Below are 8,870 nucleotides of genomic sequence, written 5' to 3' on the forward strand. Positions count from 1 at the left end.
ACCTGGCCGGGGTGGGCCTGCAAAGCCGTGAGCACGAACCATTTTCTACCCATGGCTGCCCAGCCTGGTTCTCTGGCCGTGTCCCCAGGGCAGCCCCTCGGCTGCGTCTGCCAGTCTCCACGGAAAACAAAAAAGCAGTTTCTGCCCTACTCACGCGTTGGCTTGCTCTGGCAAGTTTGTGCCCTCTCAGAACCCTTGTTCCTCACCCATCACATGGGGAGCATGTTGGCATCCTCAGGAGGTGAGGACCAGGCAAGAGGGTGCAGGGAGGGGCCCGCGGGCCTGAGCCAGCAGAGCCCGACCCGGCTGCCCCTCACTCCGTGGAATTGGTCGTCCCGGCCTTGCACCCTCGCCGGCCTCTGTGTATCACGGAGACTGCTGGCTGGGTGGGGAGCAGGCTGTCAGCTCTCGAGGGGGCGGGCCCTGAGCCTCGTGGGCAGAGGGTACACAGAGGCAGCGGGAGGTGGGCCAGCCAGCGCTCGGCATCTTCCTGCAGTGCCCATTCACTGTCCGGCCTTCGGCAGGGAGGCGGAAGCAGCATGCCAGGCAGGACCGGGGGGAAGCTAGATCTGGGGAACAGATGGGTCTTGAGGGACTCCTAGTCTGGTGGGAGCTGTGCCGCTCAGCCCTCACACTCTGCCCTCGCCCCCGCAGGACATCTGCGAGGACCCCCGCCTCTTCGTGGACGGCATCAGCTCCCATGACCTGCACCAGGGCCAGGTGGGCAACTGCTGGTTCGTGGCGGCCTGCTCGTCCCTCGCCTCCCGGGAGTCGCTGTGGCAGAAGGTGAGACTCGGGTAATCCTGATGGGTGCTGAGGTTGCGAACCAGCCACCCTCCCGAGAGCCATAGCCTGACCGTGGCCCTGAGCCTTTCTGAAAGCACGTGGCCGGGCCGGGGTGGACCGGGTGTTGGAATTGCCTTCTCTCTCCTACCAGCTGCGGGTCCCAGGGCAGGGCGGGAATCTGAGTAGCTCCAAGGCGACTGTGGCATGTCCCCTCCCCACTGTCGCGGCCCACCACATCCCTGGTGTGCTTGGCAGAAGCACTCCCGAGAAACGTGGCCGCTGCCTGTGTCACGCTCAGTTAACCTCGCTTACTGGGCTCGGGAGACCTCTGCCAGTAACCACTGTGTGCCTCAGGCCCCTGTCCCCAGGAGTTGGGTGGGGTGCTCCAGGTCATCCCATGTCATGATTTCTGGGTCCAGGCTGGTGGTGTTCAGGGCCAAGGACTGGGTGAAAAGGACGGCCCAGGGCCAAGGACTGGGTGAAAAGGACGGCCCAGGCCCTGCCTCCACATCCCCCAGGGCAGTGCTTGGAGTGGGAGCAAGTGGGGCTGGGCCTGCCCCATTGCGGGAGACGGGGGTCCCCTCCTAGCAAACACGAGTCACTCCCCCACTCCTGCTGTCCCCAGGGAGGGGCTGACGGGGCCGCAGAGCACCGAGCACTGAGTCTCCCAGGGTCCATGTGGCGTCTGGCGACTGGTCCCTGGACTCACCTGCAGCGTGAGGGCAGCAGGCCACGCCTCCGGGAGCCACGAGGGTGAGCAGTGTGTGTTCAGCTGTGGTGCCCGTGGGGGCAGCACTGTGACAGCGGGCATGCTCAGCGCACAGTGCCCTCTGCTGGCTGGCAAAGCACACACTGGGCTCTTCCTGGCCCTCAGGGCACCCGCAGCTGCTGGAGGGAGCTGTGCCCACGGCCAAGGCTGGGACTATGGCAGGTGCTTGCCCCCCATCTTCTAAACAGGGCTGTGACCTCCCAAAGGCATCCCAGGGAGGACATCCCTCAGGGAGACACACGGGCAGTCATTTCACTCAAAGGCCTCAGGCCTGGATCTGTGCTTGGGCGTAGGGCCAGGACCTCTCTGGCCTCCAGGCTGCACCCTGTCATTGGCTCAGTCTGGGGCTGGAGATGGTATGTGGGAGTCCCATGGGGTGCTCCCCCTCCCCATGATTCCCTGTTTACCTGTCGTTCTCCCCACCCAGATGCATCCCCCACCCCCACAGAGCTAGCCTCGCCTCTGCCCCTGCTGAGCCCTGCAGGGACCTGGTGTGGAGAAGGCTCCCCAGTTCTGGTAATGAGCTTCTGCCCAAATTGTAGGGCCCGGGTACCACCCAGCAGCCCCATGGGTAGCTAGGCTGCCCTCCTGGGCCTTCACTGGGGACCAATAGGTCCTCTCCTGGGGAATGGGTCCTGTGCCATTTGCTTGCTGTGTGTCCTGCCCCTGGTCCCTAGGTCCCTGGTTCAGCAATGGGGTAAAAGAGGGACCCAGCACTCAGAGGCAGGAGGCGTCATTGGTGCTGTGTGACCCTGGGCAGGCCTGTCTGTCTCTGGGCCAGGCTCCTGCTGCAGGGTGTATGGGCACCTGACCTGGCGGTCTCCAAGGCTGCCTGGGCCCCCGTGGTCTGGGTCCCCGGGAGCCTGGCCAGGGCTGGGTGCTCTGGGCTAATTGCACTTGCTGTAGTGCCAGCCCCCGGGTCCCGGAAGGAGGCACGGAGCCCCAGGGAGCTCATTACTGAGCCCGCCCTCCCTCCCGGCATGCCCGCCAGGCCCTGTTTGTTGTCACCCGCACTCCCTGGACCCGTTGCCCTGCAGGGCCTCCCCACCCTGCCCTGTTTTCTCCATGGAAGGGCAGTTGGGGGGGGGCACTCAGCCTCAGCTGCTCCCCGCTGCCCTCTCCCCTCCCCTGCAGGAAACCAGCCTTACCTGAGTCCTGGAGACAGTGTGGGGTGGGGGGTTGGCCGGCTGGGCCCGGGCATGCTTTGGACTGGGCCCTGTGCAGGCCGTGTGGCCTTGGGCAGGTCACGTCCTTCTCAGTGTAAACCTGCCGGGGCTAGGGGAGGTCGAGGAGGGCAAGCCCTGGGCATTTGGCAGCTCCGGGCCCCTCGGAGCCCCTTGTGCTGCCCTCTGCATGCCCCACATTCCTCCGCTTGGCAGTGGCTTCCCCTTCCTGCGAGCTCCTGGGGAGGGCATTCCGCCGCCCCCGACTTGACTGGTATCCTGAGGCGCAGTGGCCCTCGGGTGGCCAGGTGTTGTGAGCCTAAACCAGGACGTGGCACTTGGGTTGAGCATTTGCTGTCGGGCCTGGCCTGGCCTAAGCCGGACCCAAGGTGTAAGTGACCTTACTTCCCTGGAGCCTGGCACAGCCCGGGCATGGGGGCAGCCTGGAACGTGCCCCAAGCATGACGTATCTGGCCTGACTGGCCTCACTGGGGAGCGGTCAGTTGGCCCTGGCTGGAAAGGTGTGAAAGGACCAGCAGCTCCGTGGAGCTCCTGGGTCTGAGGGTCTGAGGAGCCGTGGTGGGGGCAGGACAGGGCAGGCCCGGAAGGGGCTAGAGGTGGCAGGCGAGGCCACCCTTGGGTTTCTGGTCACTTAGTCCCTGCGCCATCATGCGAGCACCAGCGGTTACATAGCAGTTCACCCGTCGCACACCAATGCCCCGGGCACCACAGTCGGCACCAGGACTGTCCGACGCCACTCGGGGTTTACATTACCCGCAAATACGCAGGGTCAGCGTCGTCTCTGTTTCCTGCTAGACTCGTCCACCGGGGTTTGAGGGGGTTGCTGCTGCTTCCACAGATCAGCAGCTGCAGACAGCTCGGGGCTGCTGCTCTCGGGTCATTCCGTGTCTGCCTGGTGCGCCGCCAAGAGTCTGACAGTGGGCGTCGGTGGGCCCGGCCCCCTGTGGCCTCCTGTTCCCTTCAGCCATAGCTTCTGTCCACGGCTCTCCCTCTGCTCTGCTCCTCTTCCCTCCCTTTCTCACACTGCCTTCCCCTGGTTCCCCTCACCCCCCCCCCCCCCGTCCCCTGCCCCATCCGTGAGCCCAAGCCCGGTCATAGCCATCCCCCATCTTCAGCCTCCCGTATGTTGGCACCTGTCGGCCGGGACAGAGCCCAGGCCCTCTGTAGTGTTCTGTGCCCTAGAGCCTCCCCAGGAGGGGACGACCCTCCTTCCTCACTCAGGAGGCAGGAATAGGGGACCCCCTTCCCCTAGTGCTGCTTCCAGACCGTGCGTCCCCACACACCTGCTCCACCTGCCATTTGGCTCCACCTCAACCCCTGCCCCCGGCTGTCCTGGCCTGTCCCCAGGTCCTTCAGCCTCCTGACCTTTCCCATCCAAGGACTGCCATACCCCAGGACCGCTATGTCTGAGTGGCACACCGCTAGCCCGTCGGCCCTCTTACTCCCATGTCCTGGCCTGGCCTGGACCTGCTCTCCCGGTCTTTGCCAAAGGTCAGTCTCTGACCTCACCCCCAGGCACCTCCTCACTGCCCACCTGAACCCTGCCCTGCACCGCCTTCTGGCCTTGGCCAGTGCCCGTGTGCTCTCTCCCATGGGCTACCTTCTCAAGGTCCTTGGCATTGGCCCCACGGGGCATCCCACCAGCTGTTGTCAGGTCACTTGGTCGTTCGGTCACTCAGTAGGCACTGCCGATGGTCTCCCGCATGGCAAGTCTGTCCTGGGTGTGGGCAGAGAGTGATGGGCAAGACAGACCCGGCCTGCCTCCTGGGGCCCCAGGTGTGGCACCTCGGCCTGCGGTGTTCTGTGTGCTGGGTCCCCTCCCCACGCCAGCTTACTCATGTTCGTTTAACAGGTGACTCCTGGTCTGCCTCAGGCACTGGGGATAGAGACTTCGTTCTCAGCCTTCAGCCTGCTGGTGCGCCGAGGACCCACACAGGGCACTAAGTGGGGGCTGTACTAGAGGTGGACCTGGCCATGGGGCTGCCCCGGTGCAGGGCCAGTGCAGGGCTGGCCGGCCAGGCGCCCCTGGGGCCCGTAGCCTGAGCATCACCGGGGGGTTGCCGGAGATGCAGATTCTCAGGACTCAGTAGGGACCTGGGAAATCGGGACCCTGGGGCACCCATGCTCCCTCCAGTCTAGGTGAGAGACGATGAGGCCGAGCTTGGGTCCTGGCAGTGGGTGGGGACTCCCAGGGTGGCTGGGAGCAGATGATAGGCCTCAGTTTGCAGCAGCAAGGGGAAGATGGCCCCTGCGCTTGGCTTGGGCGACTTCAGGCTCAGACCCACGAACCCCCTCTGGCTCGTCCCCCAGCCTCCTAGTGTCTCCCAGAGGTCTCCCAGTCTCATTCCTACCTCCAGCCAGCGCGCCCCCCTCCTCCCCCTTACTGCCCTTAGGAAGTGTTCCCTTCTTCACAAACAAGCTGGCTCCCAGCCGTCCTGGTAGTCAGGGCGGTTGCCACAGCAATTGACATCAGCAATCGGTCCCCAAGGAGCCGGCACCTTACTGCCTGCCCCAGTGTCACATTGCCGCCTCTGCAGGAGCGAGAGGAGGCACTTGGGCCTCCCCCTCAAACACTGCATTTGGAGAACGGGTGGGGCTGGGCAGAGGAGAGGGGACCCTGGAGGGCGGAGGTGGGCGGGCCCTGCCGTGGCCTCTTCTCCCTGAGGCCGAGGCCCCAGCCCACTCAGCTCCTGGACGCTGGCGGAGCAGCAGCCCTCAGCCATGGCAGAGGCCGGGCCGCAGAAGCCGCAGCTGGACATGCCACTGGTGCTGGACGAGGACCTGACCAAGCAGATGCGGCTGCGCGTGGAGAGCCTGAAGCAGCGCGGCGAGAAGCGCCAGGACGGCGAGAAGCTGCTGCGGCCGGCCGAGGCCGTGTACCGCCTCGACTTCATCCAGCAGCAGAAGCTGCAGTTCGAGCGCTGGGACGTCGTGCTGGACAAGCCGGGCAAGGTCACCATCACGGGCACCTCCCAGAACTGGACCCCCGACCTCACCAACCTCATGACGCGCCAGCTGCTGGACCCCGCCGCCATCTTCTGGCGCAAGGAGGACTCGGAGGCCATGGATTGGAACGAAGCTGATGCCCAGGAGTTCGGGGAGCGCCTGTCAGACCTGGCCAAGATCCGCAAGGTCATGTACTTCCTCATCACCTTCGGCGAGGGCGTGGAGCCCGCCAACCTCAAGGCCTCGGTGGTTTTCAACCAGCTCTGATGCGGAGCGCCATCCCCACCACCCTCTGCCCACCTGCCTCTCCTCGCTGCCCTCCTCTGCCCAGGTGTGTTTTGGGGGACGCTGGCTGCCCACCTGTACCCTTGGCCAGATGCCCCTCCCTGCTCCCCTGCTCCTGGGGCCAGCGCGGCTCCGGGAGTGCACTCCAGGCTGCATAGTCTAGAAGCCGGACCAGCTGCCGCCGTGTAGACAGCTGAGGCCTGGGCGGGCAGCGGGTGGACGGTGGCCAAGCCAGATGCCTTCCTGCTTCACTGTGGGTCAGAGAGACTGAGAGACCGAGCGGCAGGCACACGCAGATCAGAAGAACTAGCGGTCTGCCCCCACCCATGGCAGGACCAGGAGACGGCAGGAGCTGCTCCCCCGGGGGTGGCCACGGCACCCGAAGCCCGTGCAGAGGCCATCACCCGCCTGAGCCCTCAGGAAGACTCTGTTCCTGGCACCAGCCCGGGGCTCCGTGATCCCTCAGGACCCTGAGGATGTGGCAGGGTGGCCTCGGCGTTGATGGGGACAGTGGGAGTGGTCGCACCCTGAGGCTGTGCAGGCCTAGCTCTGGCTCCTCTGGAAACAACCAGGAGTGTGGGGGGCGGGAATAGCAAAGTCCCAGGGGTCCATGTGTCCGTCTGCATTTTCCTTCGCGAGCGCATGCTCCCTGGGGTTCACAACGGATGCTCAGGCTCCATGCCTGCCTGGGGGCCTGTCCAGCATTGGCCTCCCATAGTGCTGCAGGCTTGTGAACCTGGTGGGGCTCCCTGAGCTGGGAGTCAGGTCCACGCAGGGAAGCGGGGAGCCGGTGCTGAGGGAGCTCCCCGTGCTCTGCAGCTTGAAGCAGTGGGTTTTCTGGGAGGGCCAGCTCTCCCCAGGTCGATGCTCAGGGAAGGTGGGATTCACCCCGAGGTGGCATCCATTGGCATATCTTGGGCTTATTTAGTGGAGCCGAAGGGTGCGGTGGAGGGGCCTGGTGGGCATTACGATGGTGATGGTCAGACGTGACCTGGAGTTGGCAGTGACATGATGGCAGGATGCTGGCCTCTGAGGCCATTGGTACAGCCCCTTACCAGACAGACAGGGGAACTGAGGCTCCACCCGCAGCAGATTCAGTCCAGCCGAGCTTCATCCGCTGTCACAGCGCACAGGCCCAGGGAGCTCTCCCTTAAGGGAGGGGCCTGACGTGCCACCCGGCATCAGAAAGGCCACCTTGGCCAGTGTCCTGTCACCCTTCTCAGGGCCAGCCCTGTGTATGGTCTCGCAGGTCAGGGCCATGCCCACGACAGACCCTTCACAGAGAGAGCCAGCAGGAGATGCCAGGGCTCTGGGACCCCTGGAGGGTCCGCGCCATCAGTGAGGGCTGGAGCCACTGGGAGGGCCGCCCACCTGAGCCGTCATGTGCGAGCCCTGAGCCTCCTGACCTCTGGGGCCTCTTCTGACCCTGCCTGTCCGGCTGTCCGCAGGTGCGAGGAGGCCGGACTCCCGCGCCATGGCCTCTTGCATTTCTTTGCTTGCCCTCCCCCTGCCGCTCTGGGGCCCTCTTGTCCAGACTGTCCCAGGGGTCTGAGGGCCTCTGCCGGCTGTCTGCAGACTGTGGTGCGAGGAGGCCGGACTCCCGCGCCATGGCCTCTTGCATTTCTTTGCTTGCCCTCCCCCTGCAGCTCTGGGGCCCTCTTGTCCAGACTGTCCCAGGGGTCTGAGGGCCTCTGCTCTGCCCACTGCGTGTCCCAATAAAGCTGTGTGCCCCCTCCTCGGTGGTGTGCAATCTCTGGCCTCAGGAGCTTTCTCACCGGAGTGCCCCCGCACTGTGCAGCCCTCCCCAGCTCTCCCCCATGCCGCGCCTGGCCTCCCACCGGCCTTTGGGGATGAGGCAGGGTGGTCAGCTGACACACATCAGGGTGGGGCTAACCGGGTCTCCCACACCCTTGCAGAGGGGACCACCTGGCTCCAGAAGTCCCTCCCAGTCCAGCCCTTCTGGGATTATGAACACATGACAGGGTAAGACCCGTATCAGGGAGGCAGCCCCCAGGCCCCACCACCCGGAGTCCTGCTGGGCCCTCCCTCACAGCTCTGCCCATCCCCAGCTCACCCACTGTGGAGCAGAGGTCTGGAGGAGAGGCCTCCCGCCCTGTGGCCCTGGCTCAGGCTAGACCCGTCCCCTCCCAGAGGCCGACGTCGAGCCCACTGCAAAGGCCACACTGATCTCGCTTGGGATGTCGCCTACCTCAAAGTGCGCCCCAGCTGGGCCTCACGACCCCTTTCCTCCTACCCCCGGAGAGCCTCGTCTCACCCCTGCACACGCGTCTCACAGCACCCCTGCAGCCTCCCCAGCCTCGCCTCCAAGAGGGGGTGTGGGGAGATGGGGGTGTGAGTAGGGGAGGAACTCGACCCTCTTGCCCCCAGGACCGCAGAGTGCAGGGAGTAGGAAAGAGTCCGTTTTCCTTGGAAACCACGAGAAGCCACAGGTGAAAACACCTGCCCCTTCCTGGGCCTCTGCCTCCCTGAGAGCCGGGCGTGCAGTGCCGAGGCTCCAGCCCCCTGTGCCTCCACGGCAGCATGACCCCAGCCAGCCCCTCGGAGCCCGCTCCCCTGTCCGCCAGCTGGGGCTGTCATGGTGACGGTTAGGTGAGTCCGTCACGGTGAGGCGTGGCAGCTGCGCACAGCCGGCCGGGCACCCTCACAGGTGTGCTGTCACGTGCTAGCCCAGTCGCTGCAGAGACTGGGCGGCGACGGCCTATTTACTGGGACGTTCAGAGAGGTGAAGTAAACTGCCTGAGGCTACAGCCGGCCAGTGCTTGGCCTCCTGGGACCCTCTCCTGGGGTGCAGTGGGTGCGGGCTCACAGACCACACCTCAGGGGGTGGGGGCCCACATCCGGTCCCCACCTCCCTGCAGGACAGCCCAAGGAGGCGCCCG

The 8,870-nt window shown here is 65.3% G+C and overlaps 2 protein-coding genes across 2 annotated transcripts in view; both read left to right on the top strand.

Moving 5' to 3' along the window:
- CAPN5 (calpain 5) overlaps nucleotides 1-8,870 on the top strand; it is a 51,836-nt gene that overhangs the window by 27,820 nt on the left and 15,146 nt on the right. The window contains exon 3 of the mRNA XM_006149969.3: nucleotides 655-786. Coding sequence (XP_006150031.1) covers nucleotides 655-786 — 132 coding nt within the window. The remainder of the gene's footprint in view (nucleotides 1-654; nucleotides 787-8,870) is intronic.
- OMP (olfactory marker protein) lies at nucleotides 4,716-7,471 on the top strand. Its single transcript, XM_027772447.1, has one exon. The coding sequence runs from the start codon at nucleotides 5,461-5,463 to the stop codon at nucleotides 5,950-5,952; it is 492 nt and encodes a 163-aa protein (XP_027628248.1). The 5' UTR covers nucleotides 4,716-5,460; the 3' UTR covers nucleotides 5,953-7,471.

Source organism: Tupaia chinensis, unplaced genomic scaffold, assembly GCF_000334495.1.
Source record: "Tupaia chinensis unplaced genomic scaffold, TupChi_1.0 Scaffold000274_1, whole genome shotgun sequence".
NCBI lineage: Eukaryota > Metazoa > Chordata > Mammalia > Scandentia > Tupaiidae > Tupaia > Tupaia belangeri.